This window comes from Mustelus asterias, chromosome X (assembly GCF_964213995.1).
Source record: "Mustelus asterias chromosome X, sMusAst1.hap1.1, whole genome shotgun sequence".
NCBI lineage: Eukaryota > Metazoa > Chordata > Chondrichthyes > Carcharhiniformes > Triakidae > Mustelus > Mustelus asterias.
The window spans coordinates 15,627,241-15,649,574 of NC_135834.1; the positions used below are offsets into that span (position 1 = coordinate 15,627,241).

The 22,334-nt window shown below is 41.8% G+C and overlaps 1 protein-coding gene and 1 non-coding gene across 4 annotated transcripts in view; both read right to left on the reverse strand.

The window, feature by feature from the left end:
• Positions 1-22,334, reverse strand: part of prim1 (DNA primase subunit 1) — a 728,932-nt gene that overhangs the window by 12,509 nt on the left and 694,089 nt on the right. The window contains exons 2-10 of one of the 3 annotated variants that reach the window (XM_078201123.1): positions 20,707-20,744; positions 17,878-17,957; positions 9,681-9,986; positions 6,498-6,655; positions 4,792-4,898; positions 3,272-3,345; positions 2,177-2,313; positions 2,008-2,066; positions 512-621 (exon numbers count right to left, since the gene is read on the reverse strand). In XM_078201123.1, the coding sequence (XP_078057249.1) occupies positions 512-621; positions 2,008-2,066; positions 2,177-2,313; positions 3,272-3,345; positions 4,792-4,898; positions 6,498-6,655; positions 9,681-9,795 (760 nt within the window). In that variant the 5' untranslated portion in view covers positions 9,796-9,986; positions 17,878-17,957; positions 20,707-20,744. Of the gene's footprint in view, positions 1-511; positions 622-2,007; positions 2,067-2,176; positions 2,314-3,271; positions 3,346-4,791; positions 4,899-6,497; positions 6,656-9,680; positions 10,186-14,118; positions 14,381-17,877; positions 17,958-20,706; positions 20,745-22,334 lie in introns of those variants that run through there. The other 2 variants (XM_078201122.1, XM_078201121.1) reach the window with 2 other exon arrangements.
• On the reverse strand, positions 10,982-11,053 carry trnaq-cug (transfer RNA glutamine (anticodon CUG)). Its single transcript has one exon. It is a non-coding gene; the product is annotated as a tRNA-Gln (tRNA).

Genomic DNA, 22,334 nt, shown 5'->3' on the forward strand with positions numbered 1-22,334 from the left:
AATGTGTGGGCTCAGTAGTTGTATTACTGGAATCTAAAGGCCTGGAATGCCACCATGGCAGTGAGTAGGCCTTGCAAGCAGAACAAACCCGATTCAAAACCCACCTTAATGCCTAGCCGCCAAGACAAGCACCCCTAGGGGATTGTCACAGTAACTTCATTGCAGTGTTAATGTAAGCCTACTTGTGACACTAATAAATAAACTAAACAAAAAACAACAGAATGTGACAATGAGGAGTTTCCCCACACCAGAGGGCACAGATTTAACGTAATTGGCAAAAGAAGCAACGGAGACGCAAGGAGAAACATTTTCATACAATGGGTGATTAAAATCTGGAATGTGCTGCCTGAAAATAAGGTGGGGGCAGGGTCAATCAAAGCATTCAAGAGAGAACTGGACAACAATATTCAGAGACACTGCACCAAGCAAGCAACTTCAAATATCAATGGAAATAGGAACTTTAAAAACGTGACCACAAATTCACCAGATGTTAATTCCAATAAAAGGATATCATCAGGGACCAAAGCAAGGACGTTCTGCCAGGTTTCTTTACTGCTAAAGATGTCTTGTTCATTCACGGCATAGTCTTCAAAATAGTGATCGATCACAGTGATAGCTTGCCTACAGGTGGATCAACAGCAATGGTTAGCAATTGGACTGACATAGTAAACCCTCATCAACTAATTACTCCTGTACCACTCTCCGGATCACCACGTCACACAAACAGAAAATTTGCTTAGACGTCATCAAAGCATCAAATTTAGTACACAAGCTAACCATCATAATCAACTGCATTACAATTTTAATAAAAATACAAACAAAGTCAGAGTATGAACCCAGTAATACAACCAACACTCCCATACAAATGCAATTTAACTTATTCAATCACTCGATCAGCATTAATATATGCATATTGTACAGAATACTCTGACGCAGAACAATGCCACAGGCAATTTGCTCATAATGTATTAACATAGAAGCTTTATATTTGCACACACTTCAGTCCATCACACAGGCAATGTACAGAAAACACCACGGAACACAAATGGCCGGAGTCACAGTATCTTGACTCATAGTTGACCTTGTTAAAGATGGGGTTTTGATCAACAGCCTTGAATAAATTAACCTTTAAATTCATCTAGTGGTTAATCACCATACTTTTTAAACTTATAGGTACATACTTTAAGGACAAGACATTGTGTTTTAAATGATACAATGCTCCTGATCTTGCACGGTAATGATTCAACTACAGATGGTTCGCACTGCTGCCTCATGGCGCCAAGGACTCGGGTTCAATTCCAGCCTTGGGTGACTGTCTGTGTGGAGTTTGCACATTCTCCCGTGTCTGTGTGGGTTTCTTCCCACAATCCAAAGGTGTGTAGGTTAGATGGATTAGCCAGGGCAAATGTGTGGGGTTACAGGGATATGGCGAGGAAAGACAGCCTGGGTAAGATACCGTCAGAGATGGTGCAGACCCGATGGGCCGAACGGCTTCCTTCTGCACTGTAAGGATTCTATGATTCTAAAGGCTTGCATTTCACAACATTGATGCACAAAGTGCTTCATAGCTAACAAAGTACTTTTGAAATGTAGCTACTGCTGCAATACAAGGAAACACAGAGGCCAATTTGCACACAGCAAGATCCCACAAACAGTAATGAGGCTTTGTGATGTTTACTCGAGGGATAAATATTGGCCAGGACACTGGGGATAACTCCACTGCTCTTTTTTGAATGATGCCATCAGATTGTTTATATCCATTTGAGAGGGTAGATTTAATGTTCTCATCTCAATGATAGCAGCTCCAACAATTCAGCCAATTGTGCTCAAACCTTTAGAGCAGGGTTTGAACAAGTGACCTACTGGATGAGAGGAGAATGCTCCCAATAAAAGGCACAGTTGACATGTAAACCACAAAATGAAGTTAGTATCTTATAGCCACATTCAGGCATCAAATATTCTCCATATAATGTAGATAGAGCTTTTTTTTTACTCTAATGCACTCACTGAATAGAAGGATGAATGGGGTTAGTCAGATGGACTTTCTTGATTGTATCCGTCCCACCCTGTAAAACAGCCAGTCACACTTGTTGTTACAAACTGATGGTAAAATGGTGACATATTATGTTTTCTCTAAAGGGGCAATTAATTGCTTGACTTAGAAGATAATACATACCTTAACCACACTCATGTACTCTGCAACAGCAGATCGAGCTGCTTGGGAAAGCTTCCGTGCATTTTCATCACAAACCCAGCAGTGGACCCCTCTTCGGCCAGAATATACCCAGAGCCGGTGCTGAAACCCAAAATCCTCTGTGATGTGAACACAGGAAACCTGCATTATATCAGGTGCTTAACTTATCGGTGTACCTGTGGCATTGCATTTCAGAATACATAGACCACTGCATTGCTGTTACTACACTGTTGCAGTTTAAAAGGGGTACATTTATTCTCTCGCTCACCCTCAATTTTCCTTTAAGGGCAGTACATTATATTGGATGGTGCCACAAATTAATTGTATATGGGTGCGATCCACGTTAAGTTGCTGCTCATAAAATATACTGCACAGAAACAGGCCACTCGTTCCTGCTGGTTAGTTGCAACCTCAGCACACGGGGGAAGCATCGGAAGAGAGGAGTCACTCCAGCAAACTTCAGAGAATCCAGGTAGAATGATAGAACACCACGTTCCTGTCTCTCAACTTCAGAAAAACGATAAGATAGCAGCCCAATCAAGAATTCTACCACTTCTGTGGTAGCTTATTAAAGAAGAGCTAACGTCTTTTGAAAAATTGAGCACTACTTCAATTTGCACCAGTACTTAAAATCAACATCCACTTATAGCTTAAAAACAAAGCAAATACCTCCACGTTAAGGTGCCCAATGTGTTGTTGCGCCGACCCAGACAGATCAAACTACCAACAGGCTTGGTTTGTGCTCAGATCGGTTGGGACAGCAGTAAGCATGTTACAATTCACCTCAGCACTCCAGGTGGCGAAGGAAGAGGAGAACAGTAAAGAAAGCAAAACAGGCAAGAGCTCGTGTCTCCGAGTATTGCCCGTAAGCCCCTTTGGAATGTGTGATGCTCCCCACTGTCAATTAGCTTGCTGACACTCACCCAAGGACAAAGCAACTTGCTTCAAGGATCAAAAAGCTGCAAGGCCACTGTGGGACTGTAGCCCAGAAAGAATCAGCACCCCCAGTAGAGATTAACTGGACTAAAAAGGCAAGAAGCTGAACTACTAGAGAAAAAAAGCACAATGCAATTTTACCTTCCAATACTCTGTCCAGAATCTTGATAGCAATGGTCATTAGTGTCCAGCACTTGGGGCAAATATCTGCAGAACTAAAGAACACAAAATAATTTCACAAGATTCTTCTGAGATTTCAAAGGCATTCTATGTCAACATGAACAGTACAGGCTTTGGTCGCTATGCACAGGAGACATGAGGAACAGTGTACCATGACAATCTAATATGAGCCAGTCCCCTTCCCATCCTTTCAAACATCAATCTGCAAAAGTGAACAAATTTAAGCAGCTTTCATGACCAAAAAACAAGTTAACCAGTAGAAAATTTAATCCAATCCAAAATCTCTTACTAATTGGGAGTTTTGGGTTCCATTTCACTAAACAAAGTGAAGAATAACTACCTAGTCAGTTTCCAACAGTTATTGAAACATAACTTAAACTGCAGGTGGTGGTGGTGTTGGAGTATCGTCATTGGACTAGTAATCTGGAGACCAGGGTAATTTGAATTGAATTTTTAAAAAATCTCGAATTACAAGTCTAATGACGACCATGAAACCATTGTCAATTGTTCACTAATGTCCTTTAGGGAAGGAAATCTGCCATCCTTTCCTGCTCTGGCCTACACGTGATTCCAGACCCACAGCAATGTGGTTGACTCTTAAATGCCCTAGCACTCAATTCAAGGGCAATTAGGAATGGGCAACAAATCTTGGCCTTGCCAGCAAAGCCCGCATCCCATGAAAGGATAATAAAGACTCACATCTTTCAAACTATTGCATAATACTCATTTTTCTGCTGAAACTGCGGAATTCTAGGACAAGAGGTCATAGTTTTAGGCTAAGGGGTGGCAATTTTAAACCAGAAATGAGGAGGAATTACTTCACTCAAAAGGATGATGAATCTGTGGAAATCTCCACCAGAGTGCAGTGGACACTGGAACACTAAACAAATTTGAGGAGATAGGATAGGTTTTTAATTGGAAGAGGGGTGAAGGATTTTGGGGAGCGGGCAGAAAAGTGGAGATGAGGCCAAGAAAAAAAACAGCCATATTCGTATTGAACGATGGAACAGGCTTGAGGGGCTAAATTGTCTACTGCTGCTCCTAGTTCTTACGTAAATGAAAATCTAACAGTAGCCCTTTCTATCACTAAAATTGCACAGCTCACAGGAAGCCTCAAAGTTCTTTATGAACATACCTGCCCAGCACAAAACAGGCACATGTAATTTTATCACTTTACTCTTGTTAACTATGCTGCACTTACTACACACCGAGATACTTCAGCATCCTTGGTCGACAGTTCTACTGCTGGTGTAAGGGAGCTGTTTTTAGCAGGGTTAATGTAGGCAAACCAAACTACAGAAGTGCCAATTGTAAATACAACTTTCCCCAGATCTGATACATTAACTTGGTTTCTCTTCCCAGAGATGTTGCCAGACATGATGATTGTTGCCAGCATTTTCTGTTTTAGCTGTAAAAGCACCTCATGTTTAGCACTGCAAAACGCCCTGGTCCAGGCAAAAAACATGTGAACATCAACATACCTGCAACAGGTTCGAACATCATCATAGTCTGTCATATCAATATCAAAGACCAGTTCTTTATACTCAGCATGGAAGGTTCCCGACTTCACAGAGTTATGCTGACTAGGCTACAAAAGAAGAAACACTGAACAGTTAGGAATTCCTGGCAAAAAGTCTAACCCTACAATCACTAATTTCCTCCTCTCTTCACCTGAAAGATTTAACACATGAGAACTGCTATTAACTGAATTTTCTGAGCGTCAACAGGCTATCTTATTGTAAAGCAGCATAGCAGAGCTCGATATGCAACATCCACACAACTACATCCAACAATGGTTGTTTGACAGCTGGAGTGGAAATGTGCATCACATTTCCACTCCATCTGACGAAGGAGCAGTGCTCCGAAAGCTTATGGTATTTGCTACCAAATAAACCTGTTGGACTTTAACCTGGTGTTGTTAAAACTCTTACTGTGTTCACCCCAGTCCAACGCCGGCATCTCCACATCACGTTTGACAACAATCAGGGTTTCCCTGGACAATCATACCCCCTCCCCCACTTACCAGGGCAATGGGCTCCTACTAGGGTTCATATCCCTACTGTTACCCAGGCTGCAATCAGCTAAATTGTTCAATAATATGCCCGTCAATTCATTGGTACACAACGCATATTTATCATTCAAAACCTAACACACGTGCCTGCTTTACTGGTTACTCCCGTAGGTGGCACTGTGCTACAATGTTCACTGGTGCTACTCAAGTCTATATTACTAAGAATTATGGAGGTCTTGTGGCGCAGTGGGTAGCATCCCCAAACCTGAGCCACAAGCTCGAGATTCTAGCCCCACCCCAGGACTTGATGTTCAAGGAAGGAAGGGATGTTCATAATGCAGCCAATCGGTTGGACCATTAACCTGCAAATCTTTCCAAAGCATGCCAATGGCAGGTGGTGGGAGCAGGAGAAATTCCTGGTCAGCCATGTGATGGAAAGAATGTTGGAGCCTCTGCCATCACTATCCGTAGTTCCAGACTACAACAGGTTAAAAGTGTATGTTCCCACAGCAACTCAGGCTTTCTTTTTTTATTCATTTACAGGATATGGGCATCACTGGCTAAGCCAGCACTTATTGCCCATCCCTAGTCGCCCTTGAGAAGGTGGTAACGTGAACTGCTACAATCCCTGAAGTGTAGGTACACCCATAGTGCTGTTAGGGAGGGAGCTCCAGGATTTTGACCCAGCGAGAGGGTCTCTGAATTACTGGGCCAGCCTCACCTCTGCCGATAGAGTCATGGTAAGAGGTTTAACAACGCCAGGTTAAAGTCCAACAGGTTTATTTGGTAGTCATGGACAGATGCATTTGGGGCAGGCAGGTTGGTGAGGATAAGACACCACCACACACCCTGAGATTTCACAACCTGAACATTACGTTCCTGCAAATCACAAAACATTTCACAAAAATGTCTTCCATTCATTACACCACAAATGATCGGCTAATGCAAAATGATGATGTATGGTCACAGACCAGGAACGTTAGCTCTTGTTTCTCTCTCCGCAGATGCTGCCTGATCTGCTGAGTATTTCTAGCATCTCATTTTTAAAAACTGTATAAAATTAACACTGCTGCCTGGAATATCACTATTATGATGTTTTAAAAATCGTACTTGAAGGTAGTTTTGTACCCAAGCTGTGAGATTCGAGTCATCTGAAGTATTGCACTCAGGAGTTACCTTGTTTGAGTAGACAGCTCCAATGTCAATCTTATAAGGGACCATTTTCTGCATTTCTTTCTCCAGTTCATTCTGATTATTAAAGGATTGGTAACGCACATAGATGTCATCTTTCAGGGTGAAGGAGAATTCTCGATTTTGGAAATACTTCTTGGAGACTGTTAACACAAAGGGCGAGTAACTATTCAACCAATAACCTTGTGAGTAAAGACAGTCTCAGTGTGATACTGAGCTACAAAGAGCAGATCATGTTGTCCCAAGAAACATATTATACAATGACTCAATGGTTTCTTTAGCATATTGGCACCAATACACTTTCATTTTGTGTTTTTGGCTTTTTGTGCGAGAGTTCATTTTTAAACTCTTGCATTCACCTGTGCCAGATGTATTTCACCATGATTATTCAGCTCAAAGTGTTCTCTATCCTGTCCCAACCCAAGTTTGGGAGGGGGAAAACATTGAATTGTAAGGCCGTGGGTGCTTTTAAACTGTTCTGGTGGACACTTCAAAACATACACCATTAATAATGCATTGAATCCGGAGAGACAACAGATGTGCAAGTGTCACAGTGAAAGAGATGTTCACACGGCTGCATTTACTGTCCATCCTTTGGCTGCGTTTTCTTACATAGAAACATAGAAGATAGGAGCAGGTGGAGGCCATTCGGCCCTTCGAGCCTGCTCCACCATTTATCACGATCATGGCTGATCGTCCAACTCAGTAGCCTAATCCTGCTTTCTCTGCATAACCTTTTATCCCATTCGCCCCAAGTGCTATATCCAGCCACCTCTTGAATGCATTCAATGTTTTGGCATCAACCACTTCCTGTGATAATGAATTCCACAGGCTCACCACTCTTTGGGTGAAGAAATGTCTCCACACCTCCATCCTAAATGGTCTACCCTGAATCCTCAGAGCTCCAAAAAAAGCAGAGTCCCTGGTTCTGGACTCCCCCACCATCGGGAACATCCTCCCTGCATCTATCCTGTCTAGACCTGTTAGAATTTTGTAAGTCTCTACGAGATCCCTCCTCATTCACCTGCGCTCCAGTGAAAACAACCCTAACCTAGTAAATCTCTCCTCATACATCAGTCCCACCATCCCCGGAATCAGCCTGGTAAACCTTCGCTGCACTCCCTCGAGAGCAAGAACATCCTTCCTCAGAAAAGGAGACCAAAACTGCACACAATATTCTAGGTGTGGCCTCACCAAGGCCCTGTATAGTTGCGACAACACAACCCTGCTCCTGTACTCGAAACCTCTCACAATGAAGGCCAACATGCCATTTGCCTTCTTTACGGCCTGCTTCACCCATCACTAACTTACAACAACTAAGTGGTTTAAACCACTCTAAAAGAGCATTAGTCAACCATATTGTGGGACTGGAGTCACATGTAGGCCAGTTCAAGTGTGTTAGGGTCCTGAACCAGAATCCCAAATTACATTCGGAAGCCAGACTAGACTACAAGAATTTTTTCTATTTTGGTATAAATGTGAGGATAGGATGCTTCATTCCAGGACTAATTCTGCTGATAAGTTAGGGATCTTTTATAGTAAAACAAATAGTTTAAGTATAACTAACAAAATGAAGTAGCTTAACTCTTAACAGTTGAACAATAGTTAAAAGTGAAAATTTTAATTTCTAACTTACTATTTCAGCTCCAAAAAAGTAACATTCGCTTACAGACTTAAAATTCCACTTTAAATAGTTAGCAACCATAAATATATTTGCTATAAGGGATGTAGACAGTCTTGAAGATGTCAGAGAGAGATTTTGATTTTCAGAGCAGCTTGCATATGTCTTTAAACAAACCCTTGCCAGAACTTAAAGCTGTTTTTCTGCTTACATACCTAACTCCTCCTATTAACCACACTATCACACAACCCTGTCAATCAACCTAATCAAAAACCCCAGGGGAAAACTTAATCTATAAACAAAAATCCATTAGTTCTCTCCTAAATAAACACTACCTGGCTAAATGAGTAATTATCCTAATCTCCCAGCATCTAAAATGCATTCCACCCAGACATACCAACTGCATGTAGAAAAGCTGAATTTTAAAACATTCCCCTTAAACATAAAATATATCAATAGCACATCATCATAAGTGGAAAAAGTAGGTTATCTTCCCTGCAGGGCATCTGTTGGATTTTTAACAGCAATCCAAAAGCTTGTCGTGTCAGTTTTTCCTGTTGCCAATCTACAACATAGATGAGCTGACAGTAGTTAAATTTTATTTGAACAGTGAAAATGGTGCTCCAAACCAACTCTGAAGCATCAAGAGGTGCTATGCTATTTAACACAGAAAACCTGCTCAAGAGGCGACAAGCTCAAGGTGTTATCACAAAAGTTACACGGTAGACATGTAGCATTTATACTATTTAGTGGCAGAAACACAGATTTAAATACAATTCTTGCTAATAACTAATTTCAACCTCCTTTCAATAGTTTTGCAATTGGTACCAGGCTGTACCAGATAAAAAATCTCAACTGTTGACAATCATCTGCTTCGATGGCTGAGAGGCAATCTAAAATGGATGGGTATGCCAAATTCATACAATTTGTAGCAATTTACAGCTGTCAATAAAATATAAGACAGCAATTAAGTTGATGGGTTTTGACACGTCCTAAATCATAGATATCAAAATGCAGAGCTTTCTTATATGACTAGACTTTACTTTTAATTATAGGTTCCTTTATACTTTTGAACATTTGATATTTAACAAAAGAGAATTACTAAGTAGCAATGGAATACTACTTTAAAATATGTACAAAGGTACCTTTGAATAGAAAGCAACCAACATAAGGCAGCACGGTGGCATCGTGGTTAGCCTCACAGCACCACGGACCCAGGTTCGATTCTTGGCTCGGGTCACTGTCTGCGGAGTCTGCACATTCTCCCTGTGTTGTGGGTTTCCTCCCACACTCCAAAGATGTGCGGGTTAGGTGGATTGGCCATGCTAAATTGCCCCTTAGTGTCAGGGGGACTAGCTGGGGTAAATGTATGGGGCTGTGGGCATAGGGCCTGGGTGGGATTGTGGTTGGTACAGACTCGATGGGTCAAATAACCTCCTTCTGCACTGTAGGATTCTATAAGGTGAACAAGAGCCTTCAGTTTTCCAGGAACAAACCCTTTTGGTAATACAATGTACATGCAAAGAAAAAAAATAATTCCTTCTTACCACCACCATAGCTTAACCACCTGAAGTATTGCGAGTACGGGAAAAGACGTTTGTAGTAAATGGGGAGTAAATCTGGTAATTCAGCCGCATCATATTGACTCTCGCTTGAAGCCATTTTCTGAGGTGAAAAAAGGCGCGGAAAGCTCTCACCCGGAAGCACTCCCGGACACCGGAAATAAGCACCAAGCTTGCTGGGAGGTGTAGTTTGCAGAGCCTGTGAGCAACTTCTTGTCGTCAAACCAAGAGAGCATCTGCAGAAAAATATTTGCCAATCTTGTTTGGCTGTTGTTTTCCATTTCCTTTCCTCTAAATTAAAGAAAATGATACATTTTATACCGAAATTGATCATTATGTCACACCCCTTCAAGCCACAGAGTTGGATTTGTTTCTGGCTGGAGCAAGGATCACTGCCTATAAAGCGAGGATTGGCATTTGTTCTGAGCTCAAAGACTGAAATCTTCCTGCGTGATGTCTTTATAGAACTGACATGGCTGCCCCCAGACATTCCCTCATGGCAGAAGGCACATGACTATGGCAAGCCGGGTATTGCACATAGCAATGACTGCATTTCAAAACCTAAGTAGCATTTGATGCAAAGATACAAACAGATTACTCCAGATACTGGAATTTGAAAGAAAAACGAAAAATGCTGGAAAACCTCAGCAGGTCTGACAGCATCTGTGGAGAGAGAACAGAGGTGGTCTCTTTGGACTAGTTTTGATTGCTTAAAGGAATAGGAGAGATTTTTCATATTTTTTCCATAACTCGCCTAGATTTTTATCCCCCTAAGCATAAGCTTCCAATTTTCTCCATTATCAAAATCGCTGAGTTTCACCTATCACCCTTGCATTCATGGATCTGTTGTTGAAAGCATCATCCACACCCTTATTACCTCCAAACTCAACTATTCCATGACCAGTGCCCCATCTTCCACTCTCTGCAAACTTGAGCTCATAGAAATCATAGAATCATAGAAACCCTACAGTGCAGAAGGAGGCCATTCGGCCCATCGAGTCTGCACCGACCACAATCCCACCCAAGCCCTACCCCCATATCTACCCGCTAATCCCTCTAACCTACGCATCTCAGGACTCTGAGGGGCAATTTTTAGCATGGCCAATCAACCTAACCCGCACATTTTTGGACTGTGGGAGGAAACCGGAGCACCCGGAGGAAACCCACGCAGACACGAGGAGAATGTGCAAACTCCACACACACACCCAAGCCGGGAATCGAACCCAGGTCCCTGGAGCTGTAAAGCAGCAGTGCTAACCATTGTGCTACCGTGCCGCCCAATAATGAGGTCCCACCGAGATTTGAACTCGGATCGCTGGATTCAGAGTCCAGAGTGCTAACCATTACACCATGGAACCTTCCAGGTGCTGCTGCTCCAAACTGCTGCTTGTATCTTAATTTGTACCTAGTCCTGTTCATCCATCTGTTTCACTGACCTGCACTGGCTCTGGCAATGCTTTAATTTTCTTTCTTTTTCAACTCCCTCCATGGTCTCACCCCATCCCAACTATGTAACCTTGCCTACAACTCTCCCAAGATATCTGCATGTACCCCTTAACTTGTGACATCCTGTGCATCTTTGATTTTCATTGCCCGCCATTGACAGGTTATGCCTTCAGCCATATAGATCCTAGGCTCTGGAATTCCTTCCATAAAGCTGACTCTGCAAGATGCTCTTTAAAACTTACTTCTTTGACCTTAGACTCCTTTCGCTTGGTGCCAATACTTTCTGAAGTACTTCACAGTCTTGTGAAGCACATTGGGATGTTTTACTATGAGAACAGTGTTGTCTAAATGTAAGTTGTCACTGTATTAGCCTTAAAGCCGCAACTAACTATAAAAATCAGTTGAAAACGTTTGGGATTGAAATGCAATCATGTGCTAAAGGTCTTACCTGGCTTGCCGATATACAAGGCTATCCTCGAGTGGAGAAACACATCGACTGAAGACTGAAGAAAGTAATCCAGTCCAAATACTAATGTCATGCCATACCCAAACTACTCTTCCAATAGCAAAAAATCTACTGAAGTCAAAAGTAGAAACAGATGTGTGAAAAAAAACAAGGCAAGAAAGAATCTATAGATATGTGACTGCAGTAACACAGCTCACAGACAACTAAAATATGATCTAATTAAATATAGGATTGTCTTAGGCATAAGAGATCCTGCAGTGAGAACAAGTCTACTGAAAAGGGAAAAACTTGCTCTCAAGAAGATGACAGACATGTGCAGAAGAGGTTGTAAAATGTCAGCTGGAGTACATGTATGACAGAACAGACCAGGTTTGCATTATACTGATAGACGTTCCAGGCCTAAAGAGCAGAACCATCACAAAGGGCAGGATGCAAATACTGCAGAGATCATCCAGACAAACAGCCAATGGCAATATGTACGCGTACAATTAAGAGGCCTGCATGATTTAACAACAATAGGCAGGATTTTCTGCAGGACCCACAGCATGTTTCGCGACGGCAGAGGCATCTTCCATTCCCGCTGCTGTCCACGAGGTTTCATATGTTCTATGCCCCTTGGTGGGGGTACGTCTGCAGCAGGACCAAAAGACCCTGCCGGCGAGAATGCCTGGAAAATACCGGCCTGTGTGTGCAATGCACATGGAGAGACTGATGAGAATAATAAATAGTTTGTTAATGCAGGAAAACAGTGGGTAACTTGAGTAACTCACATTTACATATGATAGTGCATGCAAATTTGTCTTTTGTTCATTCTAAAAGGATGTTTTGATTGAAATGTAATCATGTACTAAAGGTCCGATCTGGTTTGCTGTGGTCATGTGACCTCTGCCATGTTGGGAGCAGCCATGTCGCATTCAGTTATCATAAAGTAATTGTACTAGAAGCTATGTACTATTTGAGCTCAGAACAACAAATAAAACTCATTTGTTGTTTTAATTTTATTTCAATTCGTTCTCAAAATATGGGCATGACTGACAAAGCCATCATTTCTAGCTCAACCTTAGAAGCCCTGAGAAGGTGGTGAGCTTTCTTTCAAATGTTGACACTGCTCCAAGAAAGCTGTGGTAGTGAAGGGCCTTCTTCTTGAACCACTACAATTGCAGCACGGAAGAATATCCTTTGCTTGTGGATTAGTGATAAGACCCCTTCAATTTGGAATTGGCATAAAATCATTCTGGAATGTATACCAATGGAATTTTTGACTTATTTATTTTGAGCTGAATCAGATACATTCCGTAAAGTTTGGGACCCTTATCTTAGAGTTCTGGACTCCGCATTGTCTAGTTTGCTCCTGCAAGGTTTTCCATAAGTTCTGTGGCTCTACCGCCATTATCCTGTGAGCTTGGTTGTGCACCACTCAGCCACTGGTGGCTGTATCTTGATATACCCCCATCCTTCGCTACATCCTTTTATTACTTGTGTGGTGGAAAGCACTGAATACAATGAATAATTCAAACCAACTGTATTGTTGGTAACTTTATATTATTTATCTCTCAAACGTAGAACAATTGTTGACAATTTAGGTACAATTTCAGAATATAAAGGAAAGGTTGGGGAGGGGGCGGGGTTGGCCAACTATCTAGATCTCAGGCCTTCCTGTGTTTATTTATTTACCAAACTTAGAAATGATCATTACGAGACTTTAATAACACTTCTATATCAAGGCTGAACATCCAAATTCAAATTTTACAGTCTTTGTGTCCTGAGATCCTCAGGATAGTGTCCTAGGCCCAACCATCTTCAGCTGCTTCAACAATGAACTTCCTTCCATCAGGCCAGAAGTGGGGACCATCGCTGATAATAGCACAATATTCAGCACCATTTGTAACTCCTCAGGTAACAAAGCAGTTTGTGTCCAAATGCAGCAAAGCCTGAAAAATGACCAGGCTTGAACTGACAAGTGACATTCACAGCACATAAGTACCAGGCAATTACCATCTCCAACAAGAGAGAATCTAACCATCGCCCCTTGGCATTCAATGGCATTACCATCGCTGAATCCCCCATTATCAACATTCTGGGGTTTGCCATTGACCAGAAACTGAACTGGACTAACCATATAAATATTGTGGCTACAAGAACAGGTCAAAAGCTATGAATCCTGCAGTGAGTAACTCACTTCCTGCCTCCCCAAAGACAGTTTACTATCGACAAGGCATAAGTCAGCAGTGTGATGGAAAACTCTCCCCTTGCCTGCATGAGTGTAGCTCCAACAACACTCAAAAAGCTTGACACCATCCAGGACAAAGCAGCCTGCTTGATTGGCACCACATTCACAAACATCGCCACACAGTGGCAGCAGTGTGTACCATCTATAAGATGCACTGCAGGAACTTACCAAAGCTCCTTAGACAGCAGCTTCCAAACCCATGACCACTGCCACAGAGAAGGCCAAGGGCAGCATACATATGGAAACACCACCACCCGGAAGATATCCTCCAAGCTACTCACCATTCTGACTTGAAAATGTCGGCCATTCCTTCACTGTCGCCAAGTCAAGATCCTGGAACTCTCTCATTGCAGCACTGTAGTGGTTCAAGAAAGCAGCTCACCACCACTTTCTCAAGGGTGAGTCGGGAAGGGCAGTAAATGCTGGCCTAGCCAGCCACACCCACATCCCAAGAATGAATTAAATTAAAATTGTTCTTAGGATGGAAAGTCAATCTTAGATGTATCCATATTTTGTCTTTTATGACACCTATTTAAAAAAGCACTGTAAACGAGATACATGGAAAAAGATGAGGCAAATTAGTCAACAAATAAACAAGGAAATAAAATTGATATTACATTTTGAATGGTCTTGTTATTAAATAATGTTAACTTGTTACTACTCAAGATGCTAATCACATGATTGGTTTGTCATGTGCCTAAACATATCCTAAGGTTTATTATTCAACCAAACATTTTCTAAGTTTAGATACATAGATATTGTCTACTATGCTGACAGAAATGCTCAGTTAAAGAGAACATTTCAGGATTATGCAGAGTGGATCAGGTGCTAGACTAACTCCACTCAGAATTACCAGTTCTACAAACTGGCCTCAAAAATGGTCCTTGAAGGGACCGCCAGAGGTTGCTGTTGGAAATGTATTTTGTTCATGCTCATCTGCAAAGAACTATTGCCAACTTACGCTCACCCACCACCACAGAAGACCACTAACAGTGAGGCAAGCAGTCCAAACTTGGATTGGGCCATTACTGAGCTGCCTTTAGGAGCACAACAGGTTCCAGCATCTGGCTGATTATTAGAGCGAGGCCTTAGGACTAATTTAGGGCGGCCGTCATGCCAGTCGGTTAGGGCATGACTGGAAGGCGCCAGCAGTTATACACCCAAATATGGGCCCCTGGATTAGTGTGTTCTGTAAATTTATCAGCAGCTCAATGTTACTGATTAAGCAGCTGATTACATTACAGTGATGAGACAGTGTCCAAGATAAGAGATTTTGTACTCCGCTGTTTATAGGAACAGGAATAGATAATTTCTGCTTCACTATTTCTGTTAGCAATAGCAGGACAGCAACTACCTTTTAAAGCCTACTTCCTTGCATTTTCTCCACATTTGTTAATACCCTTACTTTCCAAAACCTATCTCCATATTAAAGGGTCAATTGACTTGGTATTTATGATTTTCACAATCTTTTGTGCAAAAAAATGATTCAGGTCGTGAGGCAACATCTGCTGGTTAAAATTTCGATTAACTATTTAATTTAGGTTTAATACCACGTGAGAATTTTTCACTTTAAAATAGTTAAATGGATGGATAGTAACATTGTTCCACAAATCTTACTCATGCATTTCAGCATGATGAACATCTTTTCTGCCCAGTCAATTTGTGTGAAAACAGTCTGACAGTATATCACTTTTTAAACAACCACTGTTAATCACAGAATCCCACAGTGCAGAAGAGGCTCTTCGGCCCATCGAGTCTACACTGACACGCGAGAAACATTTGATCTCCTACCGAATCCCATTTACCAGCACTTTGCTCATAGCCCTTAGCCCTGAATGTGCCAAGTACTCATCCAGGTACTTTTTAAAGGATGTGAGGCAACCCGCCTCTACCACCCTCCCAGGCAGCGCTTTCCAGACGGTCACCACCCTCTGGGTAAAAAATGTTTTCCTCACATCCCCCCTGAACCTCCTGCCCCTTACCTTGAACTTGTGTCCCCTCATGACTGACCCTTCAACTATGAAGAGCAGCTGCTCCCTATCCATGCCCCTCATAATCTTGTACACCTCGATCAGGTCGTCTTTCAGTCTTCTCTGCTCCAACAAAAACAACCCAAGTCTACCCAACCTCTCTTCATAACTTAAATGTTCCATCCCAGGCAGCATCCTAGTGAATCCCCTCTGCACCCCTCCAGTGCAATCACATCCTTCCTATAATGTGGCGACCAGAACTGCGCACAGTACTCCAGCTGTGGCCTCACCAAAGTTCTATCAAACTCCAACATGACCGCCTTGCTTTTGTAATCAATGCCTCAATTAATAGAGGCAAGTATCCCATATGCCTTTTTCACCACCCCGCTAACACACTCTTCTGCCTTCAGAGGTCTATGGGCAAATGCACCAAGGTCCCTTTGTTCCTCAGAACTCCCTAGTGTCATGTCGTTCATTGAATACTTCCTTGTCAAATTACTTCTTCCAAAGTATATCACCTCACATTTTCCAGGGTTAAATTCCATCTGCCACTTGCCCGTCTATACTTTCCAGTAGCCCAAGACACTCGACCTTACTGTTAACCACTAATTAATTGAATTTAAATTCCCCAACTGCCATGGTGAGATTTGAACCCGTGTCTCCAGAGAATTAATCTAAATCTCAAGGTTACTAGCCCAGTAAGATTATCACTGCACTACCATTGCCCCGTATATAGTACATATTTCATAAGATTGGCATCACTTATGTCCATTGGAGAAATGGAAATAAATAAACAATTACTTGGCTAGGGGCTTACAGGATATGCAAGTTTATTTGTAACTATAATGATCAGGTATGCTGATTTGATTAACATAACATCCAACAGGGTCCAGGTACACTTTTGCCATGTATTATGGAACAAACTATAGTACATAGTTTAAGAATAGACAGAGGTGAAATTGATGTAGGGTGGTAATGCAAAATGGACATAATAAATGGACTGTTTTATGTACTGCACGAGTTTATTTTCCACCAACCTCAACGAAAAGAAAATCGAGCAGAGTGTAAAACAGAATGTCAATTCTGCCTGCTTGAAGCAATTGGCCAAGACCAATTTCACTTCTATATTCCTTTTTACATAAAGTTAACAACCCTTTTTATTAAACTGTAATTATAAATCACAGTTTAGTAAAATAATTTTTCTATAACTTTTACACATGGAGGAATTACACATAGTCAATGTACTGTATAAAGGCTTGGAACTGTTAAATACCTTCTCACTGTACAATGTAGGTATATTCCTGTCACAGTGAGAACATTAATAGAATATTTTATGCAGTGGATTCTCACTTTCTGCGTTCAGACTAATTCCATGTGGGAACTTTGTAGCCAACAAACAAGGAGTGTAGAGTGGAAAAAAATACTCAGCTGGGATTTCTTATATATTTTATTATGAACTTTATACATGAAAAATCCATATTAGCAATGAGTTAGTTGTCACTGTCTTCAATCTACAAAAAGAAGAAAATCAATATTAACTAGAGAATAAATATTTATCAAAAAGTCACACAAGGAATAAAAAAAATCTATATATAGCTGAGCATTCATGAATGCCAGAGATATATCAAATTAAAAGTCACTAGTTTCCCCATTTTTATCCCTGAAGACCCAACCCCATGCAACACACTGTACCAGCTGAGGGCAGGTTGAGAACTGCCCCTCCTGTACCACACTCTAACTAGTTGATGTATGAATGTATGGGTTGATTTGCTCTGTGATCTTTCATCCCCTTGCTAACAAGAAGCCTGTTTCATTTGTTAGTTCATCCTTATGAAGAAATTCAGTGCAAGAAACATTTGGGTGAAATAAAGGCAATGATCTATCACTCCATGGAACCGATGCACCCACACACTTCAGCAAACTGCCTAACTATAACCGATTTGCAGTCTCACCATGTAATTTGAAAAAAAATAACCCAAGCAACCAGGTTGCAACATCCAAGTAAGCTCTTAAATAAAACAAGAAGTCCTCCTCAATGTCACACTGGAACATAAATCTGTTATCACTCACGTTTATTTTTGATTCCGAGTTCACCGAGTTCTGCAATTTCATGTTCCAACGTTACAATTTCTGCATCTTTCTCCTTCAGACTAAAAGCAAGAGAATGGCATATACGGTAATCATGGTATAAAGCTCACATTGTGCTTCTTGTTTGAGGCAGAAAACTTGTAAAATTGAGTACAAACGTTATGTTAATTATATGCAATACATCATTGCCTCTGTGTGGCTGGAATTTCAACCAAAGTGCCAATCATCAAAAATGGTGTCATGATCTTCCAATGAACAAAGGCAGCCACTAGAAAGAACAGAGAGAAACAGAAGGAGAGGGCAGCTGCTCAAGCCAACAATCCTCCACCACATCTACCGACCAACAAACAATGTCCTCACTGTTTAACAGGATTCAAGCTGGTTGGTGAAGTCAAAAAAGAGAGCCTTTCCTTGCTGCGAAGAGTTCATTGACAGTGTCAACACTCCTCACCCACACCCAGTATCCCAGCAAGCTCCTAATTACATGTATTCAAATACCCATTACCTGTATCCCTTAACAGTGATTGACACTAACAAACCTAAAAAATGCAATTGATAATACATTGACACTCACTGGTGGAGAGCTTGCAAGGCTAAAATAGAGCTCATAAGCCATCTGCGAACCTACAGCCAACATTGCAATCTTTTCCTGAAGAACCTTTTATTGATGTTTTGTTTGCACTTCAGTCCCACGCTCCTGATCTACGGACACCTGGTGCGGGTCGGGATGGCGACCTCCTCGCGAACCTGCTCCTGGGCCTGGCGAAACACGCCATTTACAGGTCCAGGCAGCGGGCGATCGAGGGGGCCGTCCATCCTGACTGTCTGCCCCTCCACCGCGGCTATGTTCGCGGCCAGGTGTCCCTGGAGAGGGAGCATGCGATGTCCACGGGCGCAGTTGACGCCTTCCGCACCCGTTGGGCACCGCAGGGGCTGGGGTGCATTATCGACCCCGATAATCACATTATAATTTGATGTTTCAAGTTTCCTTTGTCCTTTGATTTTGTTTGGGCTGTTCCCTCTCCTTTTGGGGAGCTGTCCCTTTTACTTTGTCCTGATTTAACTTGAGTTTGTTTATTTGGTTTGACCTAAAAGAGGCCAACACTGCAATCTTATTTCCACTGAGTTATACGAAAGAATCATCCTCAATATGAGGGATTGCCGATAATGATGTGTCTATTTTATTTGTCTAGATGACAAATGATACTGATGTGCCTCAAATGTCAGTGGTCAAAACTACCACTTAGAATACCCAGATGGCTCAGTGGGTAAATTTTCCAGGTTCAATCTCTGGTCTGCCACAAGAGCTGATTTCAGTTGGAGCAGCAGAACAGAAATTCAACTGGCTTCAGTGTCCCAGGACCCGGGTGGGTTGGAGGGAAAATCATCCAGTGTTCCCACATCGAAAATTATAAAGTAACCATTGCTAGATTTTTTAAAATGTAGATGCATAGGCTGTGAACAAAATCAAAGCTCAGCTATGGTACCTCCAGCAGTTGAAAAGCTCACTAATACTAAATATGAAAAATGATCACTTGGTTGAAATATGGGAGATGTGACAGGACCTGCACCCCAGGAAGAATTACCACCTTCAGGGGAGGAGGGTATAAAATTGGGGAGAATTTGGTTTTCTAGTTACTAATGGAATAAGGTTTATACTAATGATCAACTAGCATAAAAAATGATTACAGTGGCTGATGGATTAAAATGAAGATCATTAATTATTCATTTAACAGTGCATAGCACATCACAGGGATTTATAGTTTAAGGCTTTAAACTGATCTTATGGTCAACCGAGGTTTACTTATCAGCCGGGGCTACAACCCAGAAAGGAGGCGTATGAGAGGGGACCTCCATGAGCTATATAACAGTAAGTGGAGTTCAAGAGGCAGTTGACAGCCTAGGTGAGAAATGTAAATTACAAGTAGATCTAGATTTGATAGGGAAATGAGCCCTCACCTACTGGGTGTCATTTAATATATTTTAGTGTTATGCACATGGGTACAAGCATGTTTCAGGAGCAGAGTTGAATGCTCAAGGTTGTTGAGTAACAGAAAGATCTATGTGTCATAGGGGTGAATTTTCCAGTCCTGCCCATTGAGGGAAGTGTTGTGGACGGGACAAAAAATTTGGCCATTTAAAAGTCCGTTGACCCTGGATGGGAATTTCCAGTCTCTGGGCAAGCACAACCAGAAAATCCCACCCTTAGTGTATGCACCTCAGAAGGTTTGTGACCAGTGCCGCAAGGCTATGACAATCAGAATATTAGGATGTATTGCTGGGCTGATTAACCAACATCACTACAACAGTAACAGAAAAGAATTAATATTAACCAGCGAACAAATATTTATTGAAGATCGCACAACAAATAAAAAATGAAAAACAATGTTTATACAGTTGGATATTCATGAATGCCAGAGATATAAATGTTACTAGTTTCCAGTCTATTTTATCCTTTGAAGACTCCTCTGTGCCATACACCATACCAGCAGAAAGGCTGGACAAATAACTTATTTCCCAGTCCCATTCTCTAATTGGTTGGTGTTATGTGTATGGAAACAGTGTGGGTTGATTCACCCAACAATCCTTCCTTTCCTTGTGAAGGAGAAGTTTCAGTTTCATTTGTCCCCTCACCCTGATAGCTTACCTCAGTGATGGAACTCTCCAATGGCACATGATGATTTGGGTAATATTGTGCACAGATATATGGTTAAAACTTGGGGGCTATGAGAGTGGTTCTTTAGATCAAGATTGCTTTACAAACCATGCAATCAGATACATGATGTTCACAGTGGTAATAAAGTATTTTACCTGTGTTCCAGTTGTTCCACTGCTTCTAATTTGGTGAGCTAGAATAATGGAAAAAAGAATATCAAAATGGTGGAATGAGCAAATGCCATTTATCCCATTCAGCTTGCTTTGTTGTCATTTGCCTTTTCAGGATTGAGATGGCCATTTGTCATCTAGTTTTTATCTTATGCCAATGTTTTCTACTCCCTGATCAAATTAGTCCTTTTCAACATTTTGTGTGTCATGAATCAGTCCATAACTTAGCTCAGTATGAATGAGGTACTCCTTATACTTAACTGCATCTTGAAACTCTAGCACTCGTATATATACCACTATAAAGGGTTGCTTGTTTCTTAATGAACCTGGAGTAACTGAGTGATGAGATGCCTGTATCATTACTATCTGACAGAATTCCTCAAGCATTTTTCAAGAAAATCCCAAAGGAACCTCAGTTGACTTCTCCAATTTCCTCCCCTCCATGCTGGAAAGCAATTGGCCTCTATTTGACACACCCCCTTGGCAGCATGGCTAAGTTCAAAAGATCTTGAATCATGGGTATGAATGTGCATGCTATACAGCTTCACTGTATGGCATGTCATTACACCTATTGTGGTGCTGTTCCAATGCCTACTGGGATAATATTGTAAGAATATTCAGATTTAGTATCATTTTGGACCATAGAGCTGATATTCAGATTTAGTGTCGTCTTAGGCCATAGAACATAGAACAGTACAGCACAGAACAGGCCCTTCAGCCCACGATGTTGTGCCGATCTTTATCTGAAACCAAGATCAAGCTATCCCACTCCCTATCATCCTGGTGTGCTCCATGTGCCTATCCAATAACCGCTTAACTGTTCCTAAAGTGTCTGACTCCACTATCACTGCAGGCAGTCCATTCCACACCCCAACCACTCTCTGCGTAAAGAACCTACCTCTGATATCCTTCCTTTATCTCCCACCATGAACCCTATAGTTATGCCCCCTTGTAATAGCTCCATCCACCCGAGGAAATAGTCTTTGAACATTCACTCTATCTATCCCCCTCATCATTTTATAAACCTCTATTAAGTCTCCCCTCAGCCTCCTCCGCTCCACAGAGAACAGCCCTAGCTCCCTCAACCTTTCCTCATAAGACCTACCCTCCAAACCAGGCAGCATCCTGGTAAATCTCCTCTGCACTCTTTCCAGCTCTTCCACATCCTTCTTATAGTGAGGTGAGCAGAACTGCACACAATATTCCAAATGTGGTCTCACCAAGGTCCTGTACAGTTGCAGCATAACCCCACGGCTCTTAAACTCCAACCCCCTGTTAATAAAAGCTAACACACTATAGGCCTTCTTCACAGCTCTATCCACTTGAGTGGCAACCTTTAGAGATCTGTGGATATGGACCCCAAGATCTCTCTGTTCCTCCACAGTCTTCAGAACCCTACCTTTGACCCTGTAATCCACATTTAAATTAGTCCTACCAAAATGAATCACCTCACATTTATCAGGGTTAAACTCCATTTGCCATTTTTCAGCCCAGCTTTGCATCCTATCTATGTCTCTTTGCAGCCTGCAACAGCCCTCCACCTCATCCACTACTCCACCAATCTTGGTGTCATCAGCAAATTTACTGATCCACCCTTCAGCCCCCTCCTCCAA